The sequence below is a fragment of the Apodemus sylvaticus genome, chromosome X (genome assembly GCF_947179515.1).
Source record: "Apodemus sylvaticus chromosome X, mApoSyl1.1, whole genome shotgun sequence".
Lineage (NCBI taxonomy): Eukaryota > Metazoa > Chordata > Mammalia > Rodentia > Muridae > Apodemus > Apodemus sylvaticus.
This window is the reverse complement of record NC_067495.1, coordinates 28963504-28988503: the sequence shown is the minus strand read 5'-3', so window position 1 is coordinate 28988503 and position 25000 is coordinate 28963504. Positions and strand designations below refer to the sequence as shown.

The following is a 25000-nucleotide window of genomic DNA, read 5'->3' as shown; positions in this document are numbered from 1 at the left end:
TGATTTTATATATATATGAAATTTATGAAATTCCTGCAATTAATATAATGATGGACATTTTCTTTTTTTCAATTAATTTAGCAACGTTTTTTATGTCTACCATTTACTCTTTAATTTTCCATGGAAAGTGTCAATTTTTTGACTCTTTCATGGAAAATTTTACATAAAAAATGGTTGATGTAAAAACTTTCTAATTAATTGAAGGTGGAATTAGAAACATTTGTGATAAAATCAAAGATTTACATTGGAAACATTTCTGATAAAATAGAGGAAGTATATAGAAAGACATTAAAATTGAAGATTATCATGAAAAATAATGCAGATAAAATGGTAGACATAAAAGAAATTACTAAATTAATTAAAAGAGGAATTACAAACATTTTCTAATAAAATTGAAGATTTACATGAGAGACATTTTGTTAATCTATGTCTTTTTTATTGGGGAGTTGAGTCCATTGTTGTTAAGAGATATTAGGGAATAGTGATTGTTGCTTCCTGTTATTTTTGATGTTATTTTTATGTTTGTGTGGGTATCTTCTTTTGGGTTTGTTGGGAGAAGATTACTTTCTTACTTTTTCTGGGGTGTAGTTTCCCTTTTTGTGTTGGTATTTTCCATCAATTATCCTTTGTAGGGCTGGATTTGTGGACATATATTGTGTAAATTTGGTTTTATTGTGGAATACCTTGGTTTCTCCATCTATGATGATTGAGAGTTTTGCTGGGTATAGTAGCCTGGGCTGGCATTTGTGTTCTCTTAGGGTCTGTATGAGGTCTGCCCAGGATCTTCTAGCTTTCATCATCTCTGGTGAGAAGTTTGGTGTGATTCTGATAGGTCTGCCTTTATAAGTTACTTGGCCTTTTTCCCTTACTGTTTTTAATATTCTTTCTTTGTTTAGTGAATTTGGTGTTTTGATTATTATGTGCTAGGAGGATTTTCTGTTCTGGTCCAGTCTGTTTGGAGGTCTGAGGGCTTCTTGTATGTTCATGGGCATCTCTTTCTCTAGGTTAGGGAAGTTTTCTTCTACAATTTTGTTGATATTTACTGGGCCTTTAAGTTGTAAATCTTTGCTCTCATCTATACCTATAATCCTTAGGTTTGGTCTTCTCATTGTGTCCTGGAGTTCCTGGATGTTTTGGGTTACCAGATTTATGCATTTTTGCATTTTCTTTGACTGTTGAGTCAATGTTTTCTATGGTATCTTGAGCATCTGAGGTTCTTTCTTCTATCTCTTGTATTCTGTTGTTGATGCTTGCATCTATGACTCCTGAATTCTTTCCAAGGTTTTCTGTCTCCAGAGATGTCTCACTTTGTGGTTTCTTTATTGTTTCTACTCCCACTTTTAGATCTTGGATGGTTTTGTTCAGTAACTTCACTTGATTGTGCTTTCCTGTAATCCTTTAAGGAATTTTTTGTGTTTCTTCTTTAAGGGCTTCTGCCTGTTGATCCATGATCTTTTGTATTTCTTTAAGGGGTTTTTGTGTTTCCTCTTAAAGGGCTTTTACCTGTTGACCGATGTTCATGTATGTTCTCCTGTATTTCTTTAAGGGAGTTATTTAAGTCTTTCCTGAAGCCCTCTATCAGCATCATGAGATACAATTTTAAATCCATCTCTTGCTTTTCTGGTGTGCTGGGGTGTCTGGGACTTGCTGTGGTGGGAGAACTCGGTTCTGATGTTGCCATATGGCCTTGGTTTCTGTTGGTAGGGTTTTTGTGCTTGCCTTTCGCCATCTGGTGCTAGTTGGTACTGTTGTCTCTGGCTGGAGTTTGTTCCTCCTGTGGGCCTGTAAGCCTGTGTCCTTACCCCTCTGAGCTCAAAAGTGAAAGCACTGCTGGGAGATCTCTCTCTCCTGGTGGGCTATGCCCAGAAGGTTGTGGAGTTTCCTGCCTCCCCTGTGCAAATGTTGGTGGGAAGACTTCTGTCCCAGCTGCTCTACTGATCTTAGGCCCTGTGTGCTAGCTGGATCCCCTGCAGAGGGAAGGTAGAAATCTCACCCCTGAGCTCAAAAGTGAAAGCACTGCTGGGAGATCTGTCTCTCTCCAGGTGGGCTGTGCACAGAAGACTGTGGAGTTTCCCAGCTCCCTGGTACAAATGGAGGCTGGCGGGAAGACTTCCATCCCAGATGCTCCACTGATCTCAGGCCCTGTATGCTCCTAGCTGGGTCCACTCCAGAGAGAATATGGAGATCCCACCTCTGAGGTCAAAAGTAAAAGCCTGCTGGGAGATCACTCCCTCCTGGCGGGCTAGGCACAGAAGGCTGTGGAGTCTCCTGGCTCCCTGGTGCAAAATGTTAATTTTAACGTGTTTTTCTTTGTATCTCTTCTATTTTATCAGAAATGTTTTCTATGTAAATCTTCAATTTTAATATAAAATGTTTTTACTTCCTTTTTCAATAAAAAATAGCATGTAGTTAGGGGACTGTTTTTTTTTTTTTTTTTTTTTTTTAAGTTACTATAGTTTCCCCTCCAGGTTACATGACTTTACTAGATCCAGACAGTTGGCAAGATTTCCAATACCAGGCAGGATTTCCCTCCTGTTAAATGGGTTTTAAGACCAATTCGACTGCTGTTGGCTACCACAAAGGTATGTGAGCCACTGCTGCACCCTTAGCTTATCATGCCATGCTGGTTCTTGCTGTGGTTCATAGGTGTTACAACAGAGTTGGTGCCTTCTTCCCTTTGAAGCCTGAGTAGCACCTTCTGGTACCATGAAAGTTAGTCCTCAGGGAGGAAGCTTCTAGGTCAGATCTAGTTCAGGGATGTCTGGGGCCTGTTTCTGAGTCTATTGTGTCTTCAGCAAAAGGGATTTTTCTTCCACTTCTGATAAGCCACCAAGGCCAACATCAATAGCTTATAATGTTTTGGGAATCTCTTGGACGACTGACTAACAAATCAAAAGGGGACTTCTCATGCCTGGGTCTGGGGTTTTGTTAGATGGTCTATGGTTCTTGTCAGCCCAGATGGGAACATTTCACTTAAACTATATATGTGTCCACAGACTCATATGTATTATATGTAATTTTAAGTAGGTAATAATAATATGATGCTTTGTGACTTTTGGAAGGCAGTGTTACTGTTATTTTGGTTCCCTCCCTCCTTCTGTATTTATCTCTCTTCTCTTATGAAGGACATTTAGGTTGTTTCCATATTGTGAACAGAGTGGCAATATTTATTTTATGTGTGTGGGTGTTCGGCCTACATGTATCTCTATGCACAACATTCATGCCTGGTGCCTGCAGGGACCAGAAGAAGATATAATATCCCCTGGAACTGGAGTTACAGGCTGTTCTAAACCACCATGTGGTTGTTGGGAACGGAACTTGGGTCCTCTGGAAGAGCAGCCAATGCTCTTAATGGCTGAGCCAGCTCTTCAGTCCCTTATTTATGTATTTGCTGTTGCCATGGGTTCTCATGTAACCCAGCCTTGCCTCAAGCTCACTATACAGCTGAGGATGACTTGGAACTCCTTATCCTCTTGTTTTTCCTCTCACGAATGCTGGTAATACAGACCTGGGCTACCATGTGAGCTTTACGTGGTCCTTGGGAATCAAATCCAGGACCTTGTGTATGCTAGGCAGGTACTCTACCAAGTGAGTTACAACCCCAAACCCCTTTAAATTTTGTGATTTTAATTTTTATTGAGAGTGCATGGTGTGTGTGTGTGTGTGTGTGTTACAGTTCCCAAGCAGAACCCAAAGAATGTCTGTTAGGGGAGTTGGTTCTCTCCTTCCAACATGTGGGTTGTAGGAATTGAACATGAGCTCTCAGGTCTGTGTGGTGTCTAATCACTGAGCCATCTCACTCTTCCCCCTTTATTAATTTGTTTTATTGTCAGTTTTGTCTCTGTGTGCTGGTGCATGCAGATGCCAGATATAAGTGCCACAAGGGGCTAGAGGAGTGGAATTCCCCTTGCAGCTAGAGTTATAGGTGCTTGTGAGCCACCTGTCTGGGTGCTGGGAACTGAACTCGAGTCCTCTGCCAGAGCAGTTAAGTACTTTTAACTGTGGACTCATCTCTCCAGTTCTCTATTTTTAACAATTTGAGGCAGAGTCTTGATCTGTATCCCCAGCTGGCCTGGAACTTGCCTTTCTCTGAGTTCCAAGAGCTGGGATGGCTGATCTAAGTCACCAAGCCTGGCTTTCTTTTGAAATCTTGAGTTTCATGATCTTACCTTCTGCTGCTAAACTCATTGGTGGCTTTTTGCCTTCTTCAGTCCCTTCTCCTTCCTGTCTCCCTGCTGACTCTGGTGGACTTCAGCCTCTGGCCTCTAGGATTAGACCTTTGGCCCAGTATGACATTTACATTCTAAAGAGGCTCCCACTTTGTCCTACTTGACACAACTGATAAAACTGGTTTTGTCAGACATCTAGGTTTGTATAGATTATAGCTGGCTATTAGTACATAGTTGTGATTCTAAACTCCACTAGGTCTTCAGTAACACTTGTCTAGGTTTTGAGTTGTTTTATCCTTGTTATTCAAAAATTTCGTGATCATTTGGGAGACAAGGGTAGGAGATTGTTCTAAGTTTGAGACAAGCCTCGTCGGCATACAGATCTCCAGGTCAGCTAGTGACCTCTTACTGTTGCTGAGGTCTCACATAACCCAGACTGGCCTTGAATTTACTAAGTACTAAAGGAGGATCTTGAACTTGTGATCCTTTTGTTTCCACTTTCCTTTGCTGAGATATAGTATGTACTACCATAGCGGTTGATGGGGTATATTAAGATTCAGCCTGTGGTCTTGTATTTGCTAGGCAAGCACTCTACCAAATGAGTTACATTTCCAGTCCTAGCCTGTCTTAAAAACAAACAAAATAAAATAAAATAAAATAAAATAAATTCACTGCTTTTCTATAAAAGTCAGTTCTCCAAACCTGTGTCCAGTTAGATCTTTTCTTTTTCAGTTGTTTTTTTCTCCTTTCCTTCACCTGAAACATCCTGGGGTGTCCTTTGCCACACTTATCCTCTAAACACTCCCCCAGCGTCTCTTCTACTTAGCTCTGCTCCTCCTCTCTTCCTAACTTTGTGCTAAGGAAGTTCATTTACCAATGGACATGTAGGGGGGCAGTGAGCTCCCAGGCAAGAATTCTGCTTTGTTTTCCTCCTTTCCCACTGTTTGCTGTGGCGGGCCCCTGGGCCGCACTGTAATGGATGGTCAAACATTTATGGTGAGTGAAGTTGGCGGGAGAATTGGAGCAAGGGGCTCGGCTTGTCAGGAATCTGAGCAGTCCTGGAGCCTTCCGAGGCTGGCCTGAAGCTAGCTAACCACTGGAGGGAGGGGAGGAGGGAGAGGGGAGGAAGGGGAGGAGGGAAGGGGTAGGGAGGGGGAAAGAAGGGAGGGAGGGGCAGGCCCATACTGTGGCCTGGGGCCAAGGGCGTCTAGAGCGGAGGGTGATGGGAGCTGCCTGTGCCTTAGGAAACACTTTTTAGGCGCTTGTTTTGTACTATCGCTGGAACTCAACGCTGCAGCACTCCCAATTTCACAACCAGCGTGAGTCAGCTGGTCCGGCGGCTGGACGGCGAGGGGAAGGTGGGTGAGGATTCCTCAGTCTCTGGGGGCAGGTAGGATCGAGTGGTGACTAGAGAGCCCTGGATGCTGTCCCTGCGCCCATAGGACAGGTGAGCGCCAGGCTGGCCGCTGGGTGGAGCTGCGTGAGCCACCCTCCAGGCGCCCTCACCGCTGCACAGGTAACACCCCTCCTGGGCCTCTCCCAAGCCCCCTCAGGCCTCCGTGCCCAGAACACCATGTGTCCCCCGGGGCCATTTCGGCCTTGCCCACAGCACATTTGGGGCCTGGGCACTTTTGTCCCCTTCCCGCTGGTGCCCACGCCCAGCCCACGGCCATTCGCATCTTGCACTTAATGTTCGAAAACCTAGACGATCCAACGGGCCTTGGAGACAGGGTGGGGGTGGGGGTGGGGTGGGGACGACGCCTACTAGTGCCCAGTGCTCTGTCGGAGCCTGTCTCCTGGAGGTAGCTAGTAACCCGAAATCGGCGCGTCCCTGGGGTGTGCCTCTCAGCGCTGGATTCAGCACCTCAAGCCCCATTTTTCTCTGCTTTGTGGAGCCCAGAGATGGCGTTGGCGGAAGTGAAACCACGAGACGGAGTGGGGCGAGGTCCGCAGGGATGAATCGGTTTTTGAGTAGGCTTTCTGCACCAGCGTACAGGTTAAACAACAACCCCTTTAGCTGGCCTCAGAGTGCTAAGCTCTCCCGCCTGGGGGAGGCGTTTTCAAAACAATTGATGTGTACTTTATGCTCATGAAATGTACCCTTTTATGTCAGGTCTGTGGGGGTTTGACTTAGATTTAGACCATTTTCATCAACCCACAGAGGTCCTTGGTGCTCTTTTTTTTTTTTTTTTCTGGTCAGTCCATTTTCCTACCCCGCCCCCTTGCGCTGTTTTGATGATCATCGTCTTGGCTTAGTTTTGCTAACGTCATAATTCGGGCTTATCCTGTAAGTATGCTTTGTGTCTGATTTACATTACTTTTAAAATGAGCATCATTAGGAAGGTGTCTCTTGATGTTTCTGTTGGTGGAGGCCTGCACAGTGGAGTGAAAATGCAGGTGTGGTAAGTTCGAACAGAGATGTGTTTTAATTAGTTCCCCCCACCCCCAGGCTTAGTACAAAGCTGTGATATATAGCTCACAAGTAAATTGTTATATCCATTACATTTCTATCTCTCTCCCTCTGTCTCTCGCCCTCCCGCCCTCTCTCCTTCCCTCTCTGTCTTCTGTCTGTCTCTCTCTCCTCCTCCCTCCCTCCTTCCCTTGCTGCCTCTCTTTTTGTCTGTCTGTCCCTCCCTCCTTCCTTCCCCCCTTCTCTCCCTCCCTCCTTCCCTCTCTCTGTTTTTGATTGTTTGTTTGAGGCAGGTCTGTGTAGCCACAACTTGTCTGGGATTGGTTATGCAGACTAGACTGCCCTTGAGCTTATGGAGACCTACCTGTCTTTGTCTCTTGAGTACTGGGACTCAGGGAGTGTGCCACCATACTAGCTAACTTTATATTTTTGTTTTATTTATTTATTTTTTATTTTTTTTTGAGACTGAGTCTTACTCTGTAGCACAGTCTGGCTTGGATCTAATTATGTAGCCTGGGCTGGATTTGAACTCGGAGCTGTCTTCCTGAGGCAGGATTATAGGCATTGGCTATCTTGTCCAATTTTTTTCAACTCTAATTCTTAATTTGGTTGTTTCTCAGATTGCATCTGGATATTGGCAGTCACCCATTTGCACGCCAATGAAGTATATCCTGGTTACTGGTGGGGTCATCTCAGGCATTGGTAAAGGAATCATCGCCAGCAGCATTGGGACCATTCTTAAGTCATGTGGACTCCGAGTTACTGCCATCAAAATTGACCCCTATATTAACATCGATGCTGGAACTTTCTCACCTTATGAACATGGTATGAAAATGAATCTTTTCCTTTTAAAGCCTTAAACTTTTAATTTGCTAAAGTAAATACACACAGTTTGCAGTGATTTCTTCTGTGTATGTGTGTTTAAATTTTTATTTATGTGCATATGTATCTGTATATGCTATGTGTTTGCAGGTGCCTACAGAGGCTGGGAGAGAGAGAGGTTCTGTGGAACTGGGTGAAGTTACAGGTAGATGTGAGCTATGGGTACTTTCTTAACCCTGGTATTCTGCAAGAGCAACAAATACTCCTAATTGCTGGGCTGTCTCTCTAGCCCCTTGTCTTGTGTTTTGGGTAACTTCTCTAGGGTAGACTTCTAGAAGTAGACTTGCTGGATCATACCTTAGAAATGTGTGAAATTTCTTATGGCCGTTGGTCCATATTTCAGATCACTGATGGCCTTCTACATAGTCAAGTCTTTGGAAATAAATCCTCTATGGACTAGAGCTTAGTTTATTTTATCATAAAGGTAATACATTCCTCTTAACATTTCCCACTGCTGGAATAACTGTGATAAATATTGACTTTATTTTAGATGGCTTGAGGGGAGGGTGTGTGTGTGTGTAAGTGTGTGTGTGTGAGCATGAATGAATACTGAGGAAAGGGGTTGATTTTAGATGTCTCCCTTGGTCGTTTCCACTTTATACTTTGAGGTGGACTCTCTCGTTTGAACCCAGAGCTTGTTGATTTAGCTAGTCTCAGCTAGTGTGCTGAGTGCTGGAGTGCTAGGATCACAGGCAGGGTGCTGTGCCCACCTGACATTTGTGTGACTGCTAGGGATCGGAACTATGTCCTTGGACTTGTGTGGCAAGTGCTTTATACACTGTGCCATCTCCTTGGCCCTGGCAGTTTTCTTTGACCATACTGTAGCCCAAGCTAACCTAGCACTTACTCTGTAGCCCAGGCTGGCCTTGGATTCACGTTAATCCATTTCAATCTCCTAAGTTCTGTGATTATGGGTTTGAGTCACCACAGCCAGGCATTTTGATATGTATGGATTAGTTTGGTAGCAAGTGTCTATAATCCCAGAATTTGAGAGATGAGACAGAAGAAATGGGGCTTCAGGGAGGAATCAAGGCCTGCTTTAGTCAGCTACATAGTTAGAGCTGGCTTGGGCTACGTGCGACCCTGATTTTAGCAATTACAACTTTAAGGCAAGCCTGGGCTACATGGGACCCAATCTCAAAAGAACAAGGACAAAACAAAAACCAAGAAAAACAAGGGTCTGGATGTTTCTTATTCAGTAATATAGTCATATAATCATAGAGAGGTGAGTTAACATCCCCCAACACCCAGGTAAAAGTCAGTCGTGGTGTTACGCATCTGAAACTCCAGTACTCATGAAGCAGAGACAGATGGATCCCTGGAGCTCTTTGGCTAACTAGCCTAGCAGAATGGATGATTACCAGTTTCATCAGGAGACTAATTCAGGTTCAGAGCAATTGAACGAGGCATCTGTGGCCTCTACATGAATGGGCAGGCATATACATGCACACTTTTGTGTTTATACGTACAGTATCCACAGGAACACATACCTATATCACACACACACCAAAAAAGTATTCACTGTAAATTTTTTTGTATGTACTTGTATTTTACTAATTTGTGTGTGTACACTCCGTGGAAAGTATGTGGCAGTCAGAAAACGACTTCGGCAGTTAGCTCTCTTCCTACTATGTAGGTCTCGGGCTGAATTCATGTTATCAGGGTTAGCAGCAAGTACCCCTCCTTGCTGAGCTATCTTGTAGGCCCTCAAATATTTTTTTTACATGCAGCCAGAAAAGTACATAACTATTTTTTAATGGTTTTTTGAGACAGGGTTTCTCTGTGTAGCCCTGGCTGTCCTGGAACTCACTCTGTAGACCAGGCTGGCCTCGAACTCAGAAATCCGCCTGCCTCTGCCTCCCAAGTGCTGGGATTAAAGGCATGTGTCACCATTGCCCGGCTCATCCCAAGCTTTTGATATGCCTGTGCATGCTCAAGCATACACACACACACACACACACACACACCACACCACACCACACACACATTTTTTTAAACGCAGAGATCTAATCCAGATCCTCAAGGTGAGCTACAACCTCAGCCCACATAATTCATTAAATAGATTTACTTATTTCTTTGTATATTGAATATATAAATATGTACACATATATACATACATGCACATATACATGCATATTGAGATGGGGTCTCATTATGTAGACCTGGAACTCATTATGTAGATCAGGCTAGCCTTGAACTCACAGGCATCTGAGATTAAAGGTAAATTACCACCACTCCTGGTCTTAAGATTTATTTTTAGTCTATGTGTCAGTATTTGCCTACATGTATGTATGTATATGTACCACATGTGTGCTTAGTACCCAAGGAGTCCAGAAAAGGGACTCAGGTCCCCTGGAACTGTAGTTCTAGACAGTGAGTGCTGGGAATGTAACTCTGGCCCTTTGGAAGAGCAGTAAGTGCTGTATTCTGTAGAGGCATTTCTCCAGCCCTGTAATGTGTGTTTCGAAGCATGATCTCACTATGTGTCTCTGGCTGTCCTGAAACTGCTTATACTAGTCTGGTTCCAAACTTTCAGGGACTTTCCTACCTCATTTCTCAAGGGCTAGGACCATAGGCGTCCACCACTGTGCCTGTCTTTGCTAGAGGTTTTGAGGGTGATTCTTGTCTAAAATCTGACAAGTTTTAAAAATATAGTATGTCTTCATATATTTATAGCTACTGTCCTTTTTTTTCCCAAAAAAATGAAAATTGAAGATTATGTTTGTGCCTAGGTATAGTTTCTGTTTTTTTAAAATTTTACTAGCTTGAGAATAAAACAAGCAAAAAGCGTATCTTGTTAGAATTTGGTTTTGTTTGTAAAGGACTTATTAGGTTGTGGTCGCTTGCATTTTTTTTTTAGGTGATTGATAGGTCTAGTCAACCAATCTGAATTAGCAATACCAAAGCACAGAAAGGGCACAGATAGGAACATCCCAAAGTTCTTAGGTTCGCTTGTAAGCAAATAAATTATAGAAATTTTGGTCACTGCTTGAATTTTGAATACAACTGCTGAAACTGGTGAAGCCTACACACTAGCTCATTTGCAATTAATTATGGGTGAATGAACAAGTCATTTCAGATTCTTCCTCGGTGCTTGGGTGCATGTGCAAATCTATTGCCACTTGGAGTGCTCTCTCCCTCTCCGCCTGCATTTAACGTCCAGGTTCAGATGCCTGAGGTTGAAGCCTAACATATCCTTTTGGGACTGCTGGTAGTAGTTAGGCCTGAATTTCAGACAGGATAGTAAACTAAAGGAGCTATGAAGTCTGAATACAAACTCAGGACAGGAAAGAGCAAAGCAGTCAGGTTCCCGGTGGCTTTCCTCACTGGCAAAAAACAACCATGTATTCTGACTGCAACAGTCTCTTCCTTACTTGTATGTTACCACACCTAATAAAACACAGTAGTAGGCCTTTATAACAGGATCACATCTGCCTAGAATGTATGTACACAGAAAGATGTCGCTGTCAGGATCACTGCTCACTCTTCCTTTTTCTCAGTCTTTTCACCCTAGGGCTCGCAGGTGTTAGAGTCTTTTGCCCCCCTTCTTTTACTGGGGGCACAGGCAGTTTGAAAAAGATTTCATTATCACTGATTTTTGTCATCTGTGATTTTCATATTTCCAAAAACGTTGGTGTACAAACTGCTGTGGGACCTTGACTGTCCACAAACTTCTTAGACCTCTTACGGTTCTTACCAATGTTTCTACAGACCCCCCTTTTAATCATCTTCCCCTTTCTCCTAGGCACGCTAGAAAGCTTTTCTCTTAGGGTAGGTAAAACCTGGTTAACCTCAGAATGCTCAGGAGTGTTAGGAATGCCTTTTAACCACACACATCCCTTTAGGATCACGTAAGACCAACGAAGGGAGACTATAATCAATCCCCTTCTTAGCTAGTCTCTTCTGGAATAACTTTTCCTTCTTCTTAAACCGATATTCCATCTTCAGCATTTGCAAATGTCCTCACATTTCTGATTATAGCATTTCACTGCCAGAAATGGTGACTGATAAAACGGAACATTCCACTCTTTAAAAAGTTCTTTATGGACTTTTTCTCTTGGCATAACTTTACACGATAGAAATCTTTCACCAAAAAGATAGTTATCCATTGTTTCTGCACCTATCTTGGCAATGTCCTCAGACTCAGATTCCTCAAAGGCATAGATAATCTCTACTGTTTCCAGTTCGTTTACTTCTGGACAGTCTGAATCTGCTAATAGCACCAAACTGGGCAAAGTAGTCATAGATATGGCTTTTAGAAAGTGTTGAAGGTTGTTTGCTGGCCCAGAGAATTTACTCCAGCGTTGAGTTTTTTTTCCTTTTTTTTGGGGCACCATTGGACTTGTTTAGCTCCTTCTGAAAAGGTGAGTCTTCTCGCAGGTTCAGTACCAGACTCGGCTTCTTGGGGCCCACTGACAAGGCCATGCTGGAGAACCCTGTTCAAGTCTGTACACATGGAGCTTCTGAAAGTCATAACTTGTATTTTTTAAAGATTAAAAAAATCACCGGGCGGTGGTGGTGAACGCCTGTAATCCCAACACTCTGGGAGGCAGAGGCAGGCGGATTTCTGAGTTCGAGGCCAGCCTGGTCTACAAAGTGAGTTCCAGGACAGCCAAGGCTATACAGAGAAACCCTGTCTCAAAAAAAAAAACCAAATTAAAAAAAAAAGATTAAAAAAATCTTGTGTATATGTTTGTAGGTATGTGCTTGGGTGCGTGTGGGTGTCTATGGAGTCCAGAAGGGGGCATCGGATGCCCTAGAGCTGAAGTTATAGGTAGTTTTGAATCGCTTGATATTGTTGCTGGGAACCAAAATTGGGTCCTCTGTAAGACTATGTACTTAAAAAAAAAGATTTATTTATACATATATTTTTATATATGTATATATAATTAATGTATACATATACTTACTGTCACTGTCCAGCTGTCTTCAGACACACCAGAAGAGGGCATGGGGTTCCATTACATATGATTGTGAGCCACCATGTGGTTGATAGGAATTGAACTCAGGACCTCTGGAAGAGGTCTTAATTGCTGGGCCATCTCTCCAGTCCTAGATTGTGTTTTTTTGTTTGAGAAGTTTATCCTATTTCATGCTGTGGAGTAAATTTCCATGCATCTTGGCATTGGACTTTGGCCACTTTGAGCAGTCTTGTTTTGTTTGGAACTTTCTGGGAATTTTTATTTCTTTTGAAGTACTAGGGATTGAACCTAGGCTCTCACAGAAGCTAGGCAAGCATTTTATCACTGAGCTACATCACAAGCCTTGCTTTTCTTTTTTTAAGACAAGGGCTCTAGGGCTCGTGAGATGGCTCAGAGGTTAAGAGCACTGACTGTTCTTCCAAAGGTCCTGAGTTCAAATCCCAGCAACCACATGGTGGCTCACAACCATCTGTAATGAGATCTGATGCCCTCTTCTGGTGTGTCTGAAGACAGCTACAGTATATTTACATATAATAATAAATAAACCTTTAAAAAAAGGCAAGGGCTCTAAAAGTTATCCAGGCTGGTGCTGAACTCTCTCTGTTGCTCAGGAAGGCCTTGACGTTGCAGTCTTTCTGCCACAGCTTCACAAGTGCTGGGATTACAGGTATGAGTTACCTTGTCTGACTGGAAACTAACCTGCTAGGAGTAAGTTTTAATTTCTACACTGCTTTTTGATTGTAGGAGAAGTATTTGTTTTAAATGATGGTGGAGAAGTTGATTTGGACCTTGGAAATTATGAAAGATTCTTGGACATTAATCTTTATAAAGACAACAACATCACCACTGGGAAGATATATCAGCATGTGATCAACAAAGAGAGGCGCGGTGATTACCTGGGGAAAACTGTTCAAGGTATTTACTCCACGACATTATGGACCCTGGGTTCACTCAGGGAAAACTATGTATTTAACAGAAGTGAGAAGACTGTGGTCTCGGAAATCTCTACTTTCTTTTCTTTTTTTCTTTTTCTTTTTCTAAAGATTTATTTATTTATTATGTGTATGTGAGTACACTGTAGCTGTCTTCATACACACACTAGAAGAGGGTGTCAGACCCTATTACAGATGGTTGTGAGCCACCATGTGGTTGCTGGGATTTGAACTCAGGACCACTGGAAGAGCAGTCAGTGCTCTTAACCTCTGAGCCATCTCTCCAGCACCTCTGCTCTCTTTTCTAAAGATTGCCTTCCCTCCAGTATTCCTGAATATATTTTCATGTTTTGTTATTGGAATTTTTAAATTTTAATTTTCTTTTTTGGAAATGGTCTCATGTATCCAAGGATAGTGTTTAACTTGCTCTGCAGCCAAGGATGGCCTTGAATGTAACGATCCTCCAGTCTACATCTTTTTTTTTTTTGCAATTTTTTGTGTTACTTTTTTAAAATTTTTATTATATTCAACACAATATATATTTTATACCAATCATAAAAATGATGGACATGTTATTAAATGAACATACAAAGATAAAGTATGTCTTTGTTTGTTTGTTTGTTTTGTTTTTAGTAGAGCTTAAAATCTTGGCTCTTACTGTTGTACAAACCCAAAATAAGAACAATTTTTAGACTTTGGAGTTCATTGTAATAAAGCTGTACTTCAATGTCCCTCACATCACCAAAGGACTTTATCTCCATAGTAGCTAAGTTAAGAGTTAACAGTTCTGCTTCGCCAAGGAATGAATTGTAGGCATCCAATTATTTGGATACAGATTTCCTGCTATGGTCAGAGCTATTTGACTTGAGTGATTGTCATCATTCTCAGCCCCACAGGGAACATTTAAGAAATGGTGTGTGTATTAAGATGGTCTATCCATGGAGTCATTTATCAACAGTTTCAGTGAACAATGGTTCTGCTTGGAGGGTGGCAGAGACATTAGGTGAGGGTAAGATTCTGGTTCACTGGCTGTGATGACTTTGAAAAGAAAAGAGTGGGGGTCTAGAAAAGGGGAAATCATTTGAAATGTAAATAAAAAATTTATTGAATAAAAAAAATAAAAATTGAAAAAAAAAGAAAAGAATTTGTCTCAGAAAAAGAATAACTTATAAGGTCATCTTCTTCAAAATTGATACAGTAATTATAAATATCAAGTAAAACCTTCAGTCTCACTCTTTGTTGTTCTCTTACAAGCCACCTCCCAAATTAATTGTCTACATTTCTTTCTTTCTTTCTTTCTTTCTTTCTTTCTTTCTTTCTTTCTTTCTTTCTTTTTTTTTTTTTTTTTTTTTTTTTTTTTTTTTTTGGTTTTTTGGATTTGGTTTTTTTTCAAGACAGGATTTCTCTGTGTAGCTGTGGCTGTCCTGGAGCTCACTCTGTCGACCAGGCTGGCCTCGAACTCAGAAGTCAGCCTGCCTCTGCCTCCCAGAGTGCTGGAATCACAGGCATGCGCCACCACCACCCGGCTAATTGTCTACATTTCTTTTGGCTGTATAAATAATTTTGAAATATGTAAGCTGTTCTTAAAACCATAGTATAGTGTAAAAACATCAAATAAACAATCCTACTAATAGAGAGGCTGAGATAGGAGAAGCATGATTTCAAGACCATTGTGTGTACACAGCAAGACACTGTCAAGTACAAACAAGCAGAAAGTGTATATGGATTGTACAATATTCGACATATTTCTCCAATTACTAAATTAGACCACTGGGTGACAGCCAACAAATTTCTAATTCTTGGGTTTTTGAATTTCATTTGATTAGGATATGTTGGTAATATTAATTTTCATATTAAGAGATATTAAGGAAAAGTGTTATTTCATTATTTTTGTTGTTAGAGGTAGAATTATGTTTGTTTAGGATTGTTGAAAGATTACTTTCTTGTTTTTTCTAGGTGTAGTTTCCCTCCTTTTGTTGGTGTTTTCCATCTATTATCCTTTGTAAGGCTGGATTTGTGGAAAGATAGTGTGTAAATTTGGTTTTGTCATGGAATATCTTGTTTTCTCCATCTATGGTAATTGAGAGATTTGCTGGGTATAGTAGCCTGGGCTGGCATTTGTGTTCTCTTAGGGTCTCCCAGGATCTTCTAGCTTTCATCGTCTCAGGTGAGAAGTCTGGTGTGATTCTGATAGGTCTGCCTTTATATGTTACTTGACCTTTTTCCCTTACTGTTTTTTATATTCTTTCTTTGTTTAGTACATTTGGTGTTTTGATTATTAAGTGGTGGGAGTAATTTCTTTTCTGGTCCAATTTGTTTGGAGTTCTGTAGGCTTCTTGTATGTTCATGGGCATCTCTTTCTTTAGGTTATGGAAATTTTCTTCTATAATTTTGTTGAAGATATTTACTGGCACTTTAAATTTGGAATCTTCACTCTCTTATAATCCTGTAAACCTATAATCCTTAGGTTTGGTCTTCTCATTGTGTCCTGGATTTCCTGGATGTTTTGGGTTAGGAGCTTTTTGCATTTTGCATTTTCATTGACTGTTGTGTCAGTGCTTTCTGTGGTATCTTCTGCACCAGAGATTCTTTTATCTCTTGTATTCTATTGTTGATACTTGCATCTTTGACTCCTGATCTCTTTCCTAGGTTTTCTAATTCCAGGGTTGTCTCCCTTTGTGAGTTCTTCATTGTTTCTAGTTCCATTTTTTATATCCTGGATGGTTTTGTTCATTTCCTTTGCCTGTTTGATAGTGTTTTCCTGAAATTCTTTAAGGGATTTTTATGTTTCTTCTTTAAGGGCTTCCAGCTGTTTACCTATGTTCTCCTGTATTTCTTTAAGGGAGTTGTTTATGTCCTTCTTAAAGTCCTCCATCATCATCATGAGCAGTGATTTTAGATCCAAATCTTGCTTTTCCAGTGTGATGGTGTAATCAGGACTTGCTATGATGGGAGAATTGGGTTCTGATGATGCCAAGTAGCCTTGGTTTCTGTTGCTTATGTTCTTATGCTTGCTTCCCACCATATGATTATCTGTAGTGCTGCCTGCCCTTGCTATATCTACTGGAGCCTGTCCTTCCTGTGATCCTGGTTGTGTCAGAACTCCTTAGGCTCAAACTGTCTCTGTAATCCTGTGATTCTGGGATCCTGTGATCCTGTCTGAGCTCCTGGGAGTCAAGCTGCATCTGGGATCCTGAGATCCTGATGTGACCAAGCTCCCGGGATCCTATGATCCTGGGTGTGTTAGAACGCCTGGGAGTAGAGCTTCCTCTGGGTGTTACGGGATTGGCTACAGAATCTGTGCCCAAGGGCTGCTCAGGGTACCAGTCCAGACTGACCAGAAGGAACCCGTGCCACTGGTTGGGTGGAGTTCCTGTGTGCCTGGGTCCCCTGGTCCCAGTAACTCCTGGTGTTGGGACAGATGTTGTGTCCTCCTCACCTTTGATCCTGTTCTTTTAAGTGTTGGGATTATAGACATTTACCACCACACCAATTTATGCAGTGTTATAGGTCAAACTGAGTGCTTCATACAGGCTAGGCAAGAGCTCTTCTAACTGAGCTATATATCCTCAGGCCCTGATTTATTTATTTATTTATTTATTTATTTATTTATTTATTTATTTATTTATTTTGTTGGTTTTGAGACTGTCTCACGCCTCACAGTGTTGTTCTGGCTCGCCTGGAACTTGCTATGTTGATCAGGCTGGCCTTGAATCCACAGAAATCCACCTGCCTCTGTGATTTAGTCACTGACCAAACCACCTTATAGAAGGGCTTATTTGTGCTTATAGTTGCATAGGAATAAGAGTCCATTTATTTCTCATTGGGTGGGAGACACACAGCCACAGATAGTCATGGCTGCTGGGAGAAGCAAGCTGAGAGCTCACATCTTGAACAACAAGTAAGAAGCACAGAGAGCATAGTGGGAACTGTGTGAGGTTTTTAAACTTTCAAAGCCCACCTCCAGTGGCATGCTTCCTCCAACAAGGCCCTACTTCTTAGGTGCCACCAACTGGAGACCATGTATTCAAATGCCCAAGACTCCGGGGGCATTTCATTCAAGTCAGCACACTCTGTTTTCCTGAGTGCTAGGATTAAAGGTGTGTGCCACCATGCCTGGCCTTTATTTATTTATCTATTATTTGTTTGTTTGTTTTTTTGATTTTTTAAAGACAGGGTTTTTCTGTGTAGCCTTGGCTGTCCTAAAACAACTTATTCTATAGAATAGACTGTCTTTGAACTTGAGATCTGCCTGCCTGCCTCTGTCCCCAAGTGCTGGGATTAATTAAAGGCATATATGCATTTCCACCGCTACCCAGTATGCGTGTGTGTGTGTATAAATGAATGACAATGTCTCATAGAGTAGTCTGTACTGGCCTGAAATTTACTTTGGAGCCCATGGTGGCATTAATCTCACGGCAGTCATTTTCCTTCAAGATCCTGGGATTTATACTTGGACTTGTTATTTTATTACATTTATGTTTATTTTGCATGCACATGTGTGTGTATCTTTGTGGATGCTTGCATGCCATAGTGCATATATGGAAGTCCGAGGATGACTGCAGGAACTGGTTCTCTTTTTCCATCAGTGTGGCGTCTGGGAATTGAACTCTGGTCCTCAGGCTTGTTGGCAATCACCCTTACCCACTGAGCCATCTCACAAGTAATTATTGTTTTAAACTATTAAGTTGCCCGGCAGTGGTGGTGCACGCCTGTAATCCCAGCACTCTGGGAGGCAGAAGCAGGCAGATTTCTGAGTTCGAGGCCAGCCTGGTTTACAGAGTGAGTTCCAGGACAGCCAGGGTTACACAGAGAAACCCTGTCTCAAAAAACCAAACCAACCAACCAAACAAAAACCAAACCCCAAAACAAAGAAACAAAACCTACTAAGTTCATGAATTGCATGCATACTTGTGATATCAACATTTGAGAGGTGGAAACAGGAAGGTGCTCAAAGTCATGTCCACCTGCAGAGCAGGTTTTAGGTCAGCCTGAGCTATATGAGCCCTTGTCCCAAAAATGAAAACCAGTAAGGACTGGAGAGATTGCTCAGGGGTTAAGAGCACTTGCTCTCGCAGAAGACCGTATTTTGGTTCTCAGCACCCATATGGATGGCTAATAACTGTGTATATTTCCAGTTCCAGGAGACCCAGGGATCCAGTGTCTTCTTCATACACAATGTCAAAATAAACACACACATAAGTTAATTTTAAAAAGGAAAACCAATTAAATTTATGATCTGGGTTGGGCATGGTGGTATAGAAAGATGCAGAATAATTGGCACAAGTTCAAGTACAGTGTGGTGTACATAGCAAGCTTCAGGCCATGCGTGACTATACAGAGGGACCCTGTTTCAAAAAATAAATAAATCACTAAGATATTTTAGTTCATGGGAATTACAGAAGCCATAGAAAACTGAAACAATATCCCGCTGGTTTGAAGTCTCCATGCTGGAGCACTGTGAGTGGTGGGTGGGTTTTATCTACAACTGGAGTGGACCTCTCCACTGACTGTTGTTATTCTAGCACTCAGGTTCCAGCTCTGTAGAGCTGCTGGCCATCTTCTGCCATAGATTCTAGCATCTGCCTTACCCAGAAGCCTCCCTTACCCAGTTCTCAGATGACATAATAGTTAGATTCTAGGAGGTTCCCCCCCCCCCCCACTAAGACGGGGTTTCTTTGTATAGCCCTGGCTGTCCTGGAACTCACTCTGTAGACCAGGCTGGCCTTGAACTCAGAAATTCACCTGCCTCAGCCTCCCCAGTGCTGGGATTACAGGCATGCGCCACCACCGCCCAGCTCTAGGAGTTTTTTTTTTAAAGATTTTTTTCTGTGTATATTATACACATGTATGCCATATGTGTGTGAGTGCCCCTGGAAGCCAGAAGAGGGTGTTGGAGTCCCTGGAGCTAGAGTAACAGGCAATTATGAACCAGAGATATGGGTGCTAGGAGTTGAACTCTGGTTGTGTGGGAAAGCAGAAGTACTAATTGCTGAGTCATCTCTCCACTCTAATGTTTTCTCATCCTCACCAAAGATAGTACTTCTGCTTTCTGTTTCTTGTTCTCTGTATCTGGTCTGCTTCAAGAGCAAAGGCCTGTGGAGATGACTAGATTTAGATTCCCCCATCCATACTGGTTCCAGAGATGGAGACAAGAGCATAAGAGTTCCAGCTGGTCTAATTTGCTTGGTGGCTTTCACATTATTTGGGACTTCCAAATGCTTTGATTCTCATGAACATGAAGTAACTTGCTGTGCTGTTTATTCTTTCTTTCTGCAGTTGTACCCCATATTACTGATGCTATCCAGGAGTGGGTTATGAATCAAGCCAAGGTGTCTGTGGATGGCAATAAGGAAGATCCCCAGATATGTGTTATCGAGGCAAGCATGGAACTTTTCTTCATAAGCTACTGTCCTCTGGGTCCCTAAGCATCCAGGTTTCATTCACTCTCTTCTGGGTTTTGCAAACTAGGCTGGGAAGTGGGGTTCTAGCAGGGACCAACAGAGATGGTCACAAGTCAGTTATTAAACAGATAATCACATGTTCTCCTGAGGTGAGTATGCCTGACGGGTGTTGATGTATTGAAGTCAGGAGTAATGAAGTCAGTGTTGGGACTGGAGCCAGAAATGGAGTTTCTGTCCCTGAGAAGCCTATAGATGCACTAATATACTCCATTAGTTTATACTTTATTATTTGTCAGCAGGGTTTTATGAAGCCCAGGCTGGCCTTTAGTTGAATATATAGCCATTAAAGACTATGAACTCCTGATCCTTCTGCCAAGTGCTAGGATTACAGATATGTGCCACTCCACCTGGCTTATGCCGTGTTGGGGATTGAGTCCATGGCTTCATGGGTGCTAGGCACGTATGCTACCATGAGCTACATCCCTATCCCAGAGCATATTTGAATTCCTTGTATTGGAGAAATATTTGCAAAGTGCTGTGAAAAGTAGAGATGGGGTTGGGAAAGGCCGGATGGTGGAGAGGGGAGGTGATAGCTGCCGTTTAAGAAAGCAGCATTGACTGTGCCCTTTGTTGACCGCCTTCACCTTGTTTCGTTCCTTTATGTCTGTATACTGTAGTGTGCTAGGCAAACTACCTTCTACCTGGGCGTTTCTTCCTTCCTGGTTTATACCAAGGATGTTTCCTCTAAAAAATAAAAGTGTGTGTGTGTGTGTGTGTGTGTGCGCGCACCTCCCAAGTGCCTGGATTAAAGGCGTGTGCCACCACTGCCCGCTCATGGAGTTCTCTCTTACAGTTAAACTTCCACACACCCCCCCAGTCTGTACAAAACTATAGTACCAGACACTAATGTATATATGTCTTAATTATAGATACCTCTTGTCTTAGGGTTTTACTACTGTGAAGTGATGGCGCCTGGGCCTGCCACAGTACCGAGTATCGGACGTAGGCCTGGGGGATTGACAGAAAACACAGACACGGGTCATTCCGCAAGGAGAATGCCAAAACTTTACTGAGAGACCAGCAATATATATACTAGAGGCCAGGGAAGGGAACAGGGAAAAACAATTATAGCCATAGATCAGGCACCTGGGAAGTCCCTACCACACCAGGCGGGAAAGCAGGAATCAAGCTAAGCCGCAGGATGTTTTGCTCTCAAGAAACCTGTGCAAACAGCTCAGCTGGGGGCCTTGAGTTAAGCTCACCAGTTCCCAACAGTGAACAGACACCGTGACCAAGGCAACTCTTATAAGGACATTTAATTGGGGCTGGCTTATAGGTTCAGAGGTTCAGTCCATTATCATTAAGGTAGGAGCATGGCAGCATCCAGGCAGGCATGGTGCAGGATGGGCTGAGAGTTCTGCATCTTCATCTGAAGGCTGCTGAGAGAATACTGGCTTCCAGGTAGCTAGGATGAGGGTCTTATAGCCCACACCCACAGTACCATGCCTACTCCAACAGGACCACACCTCCTAATAGTGCCACTCCCTGGTCTGAGCATATATAAACCTTGCTCATCTATGATCACACCTATGATCAAGTTTTTTTTTTTTTTTTAAATCTTGGTTTGATTTTTTTTGAGACAAAGTTTCATACTATGGTACAGACTAGCCTGGGATTCATTTATTATGTAGCCTAGGCTTGCCTATAACTCACAGCAGTCCTAATGCCTCAGCTTCCCAAGTCCTAGAATTACAGGAGGATGCCACCACTTCAGATTGTATAATAGTTTAATTTCTAAGTTGGGTATAATAAAAGGTTGAGAATAATAAGAAACTAGAACAATTGATAAGAGCACATTATAATGTAAGTTGTTTAAAATATGCATGATCTACTTTGGAATTGTAAATTTAATGAACACAAACTTATGGTAAGAAGGGACTATCTTATTCCACACACAGGGATGATGGTGACCTAGAGGCAGAGTAAAGGGAACTTCAAGCTGGTGAGAGGCTGCAGTGCCACAATAGACCACATGAGGGCAGGAATGGATAACATTTAAAGTTGTGGTCACCTCCCTTCTTTCTCCAGTGACAGCGATAGAATCCTCATTGAAAAGAAGCAGAAGTGGGCTTTGGACGTCCATATCCAACACTCCAGAGGCTAGGGAAGGAGTTCGAAGCTAGCCTGGGCTACAAAGCAAGCTTTAGTACAATCTGAGCTACAGAGTTAGACTGTCACACCCCCTAGATCCACAAACAAACAAACAAAACAGAAGAGGGCTAGGGATATATAGTTCAGTAGTAGAGCACTTGCTTAGCATATGTGAGACCCTGGATTATGTCCCCAGCACCACAAAAACACAAAGGACAAAATCCTTGAACATGTTCCCATAAGTTTTGGCTTAAGTGTAGGCTTTTTTACTTTTCAGACAGGAACATGCTTGTGCAGCCTTGGCTGGCCTGGAACTTTTATGCTGGCCTTGAGCTCACAGAACTCCACCTGCCTCACTAGCCTCCATCTTGAGCACTGAGATTAAAGGTGATAGCCACCACGCCTGGTCTGTCTTTTAAATTTTACTTATGTGTGTGTGTGTCTGGGTTGTATGTGTGCATGCATATTTGAATCCCCGTGGAAGCCGGGTCTACGTTGGTTATCTTTCTCAGTTGCTCACTCCTTTATCATTTGAGATGGGTTTTCAAAGAACCTGCAGTTTGGTTATTTGATTTGGTTAGACTGGCTGGCCAGCAAGCTCCAGGGATCTATCTGCCTGTCTCTACCCCGTACATTCTCGTCTGAATGTGGGGGTGACAGACATATACTGCTGTATACAGCCTTATACACCTGCTGTGAATCCAAACCCAAGTCCTCATGCTTCCCTGGCTGAGTTAGCTCTCCAGCCCCATCTGTGTTCTCCCAAGTGCTGGGGATTCTGTGTGTGGCTTTGTTTTTTTTAACAGAAGTTCAAGGTCATCTTTGGCTATATTATAAATTACAGGCCAGCCTGGGCTCTATAAAATCCTGCTTAAGGGCTGGAGAGATGGCTCAGTGGTTAAGAGCACTCACTGACTGCTCTTCCAGAGGTCCTGAGTTCAAATCCCAGCAACCGCATGGTGGCTTACAACCATCTGTAATGAGATCTGATGCCCCCTTCTGGTGTGTCTAAAGACAGCTACAGTGTACGCACATTAAATAAGTTAATTAATTAATTAATTTTAAAAAAGACCCTGTTTAAAAAAATCCAGAGCTTTTTATGAGTGTTTTTCCCCTACAATGTAGCCCTGATTGGCTTTTGCCTCCGCCCTCTGAGTGCTGCCGTTACACTGTGTATTAATGTGGAGTAAGGTGTGTTCCATTAGACCTGGATGATGTGTTTCTAGTTCTTCCCAACAGTTTGCCTGTAGTAGTGATTCTGTGGTAGATGCTCAAATGCTGGCATAGTCATTTTAAAATCTGTGGGATTGCCTTTAGGTTTTTAATCTAGTTTTTAACTTTGAGTTTGATAAAGGTGAATTTATATCAATCTAAAAGTGAAATGCTTTAAGTAACCTTATTGGAAACACATTGTTGACATTGAATGATTACACCATCAGGAACATTCATTCAAGTACTGAAGTATCAGAAATGTTTCAGTAATAATATTTTTTTTTTGGTTTTTTCAAGACAGGGTTTCTCTGTATAGCCCTGGTTGTCCTGGAACTCACTCTGCAGACCAGGCTGGCCTCGAACTCAGAAATCCGCCTGCCTCTGCCTCCCAGAGTGCTGGGATTACAGGCATGCGCCACCACCGCCCGGCTCTTTTTTTTTTTTTAAGATTTATTTATTTATTATATGTAAGTATACTATAGCTGTCTTCAGACACTCCAGAAGAAGGAGTCAGAACTTATTATGGATGGTTGTGAGCCACCATATGGCTTCTGGATTTGAAGTCAGGACCTTCAGAAGAGCAGTCAGTGTTCTTAACCTCTGAGCCATCTCTCCAGGCCCTCTCTTTTTTTGAGACTGTCTCACTGTACCCCAGGCTGGCCTGGAACTTACAGTGAAGTCCAGATAGGCCTCAAACTCAAGGCCTCAGCTTCTCTTTGTCACCCTACCTTGGTCTTTCTTTCTTTTTTGGGGGGGGGGGTAGGATATATGTACTCCAGTACTCCAGGCAGTCTTGAATTTGTGATACTTCTGCCTCAGTCTCTTCAGTGCTGAGATTAGAGAGCTGTCTCACCAGACCAGACTGTTTTATTAATAGTTTTATTGAAGTTTAGCTTAATGTCATAAAATTTTATTCACTTTAAGTGCATACTTTAATGATTTTAAGTATTTATAGATTTCTGTTTTTTTAAAAAATATTAAATTTCAGTTCTTATCCTCAGTTTATTAAAAATATTTCTAATGCTGGGGATGGTGGTGCATACCTTTCTGTAGCATTCACAAGGCAAGAAGACTTCTGAGTTCAAGGCTAGCCTGGTTTACAGAGTAAGGAGTTCCAGTACAGCCAGGATTAGACATAGCAACCTTATCTGTAAAAAATCAAAACAAAACACAATCATTTCATTGATTTGTGGGCTGTGGGAGATGTTTGATCATCTGTGTCTTATATTTTTTTTTTCTCCCTTAGCTGGGAGGCACCATTGGAGACATTGAAGGGATGGCATTTGTGGAAGCCTTTCGACAATTCCAGTTTAAAGCAAAGAGAGAGAATTTCTCTAATATTCATGTCAGCCTTGTGCCACAGGTGGGTTTTTCCAGATAAGTATGTGGGTAGTAACTTTGATCAGTTTTCCTCTGATATTTTACGGGGTCTACATTTGAAATCCAAGAGACATGAATTAGATGTCCTTTGATACTGATGGGGACTCATTTCGTTTTAGCCCAGTGCTACTGGAGAACAAAAAACCAAGCCCACACAAAACAGTGTCCGTGCGCTGAGAGGGTTGGGATTGTCTCCGGATCTGGTGAGTTAAACACAGTGGGGTAAGTTTGTCTTTAAGGGCCTCTATGTCACAAGCTAAAACACCCACTAACAATGGCTTATTTACTTTTTTGGTTTTGGTTCTGGGGATGGAGCCTAGAGCCTTGCATATACTAAGCATGTGTTTTGCTTTTGAGCTATACTCTTAGCGCCTTAATCTTTAACTACACATCTGAGTCATTTGTCCCTCTCAAATGGTTCCTATGACAGTAAACTTTTTTTTGTATCTGGCAGCCAAGAAAAGATTATTTCTTTATCCTTAAATTGGCTCCATTGGTAGCAGGCCAGATGCAATGCCCTGTCATTTATAAGGTTCCC

At 42.3% G+C, this 25000-nt stretch overlaps 1 protein-coding gene and 1 pseudogene across 1 annotated transcript in view; one reads left to right on the top strand and one right to left on the bottom strand.

Annotated features, from left to right (window-relative positions):
• Positions 1–5062: 5062 nt before the first annotated feature.
• Positions 5063–25000, top strand: part of Ctps2 (CTP synthase 2) — a 108652-nt gene continuing 88714 nt past the window's right edge. The window contains exons 1-6 of the mRNA XM_052170203.1: positions 5063–5165; positions 7200–7404; positions 13128–13298; positions 19595–19695; positions 24329–24445; positions 24582–24665. Coding sequence (XP_052026163.1) covers positions 5145–5165; positions 7200–7404; positions 13128–13298; positions 19595–19695; positions 24329–24445; positions 24582–24665 — 699 coding nt within the window. The 5' untranslated portion in view covers positions 5063–5144. The remainder of the gene's footprint in view (positions 5166–7199; positions 7405–13127; positions 13299–19594; positions 19696–24328; positions 24446–24581; positions 24666–25000) is intronic.
• LOC127675708 (MKI67 FHA domain-interacting nucleolar phosphoprotein-like) lies at positions 10935–11886 on the bottom strand (annotated as a pseudogene).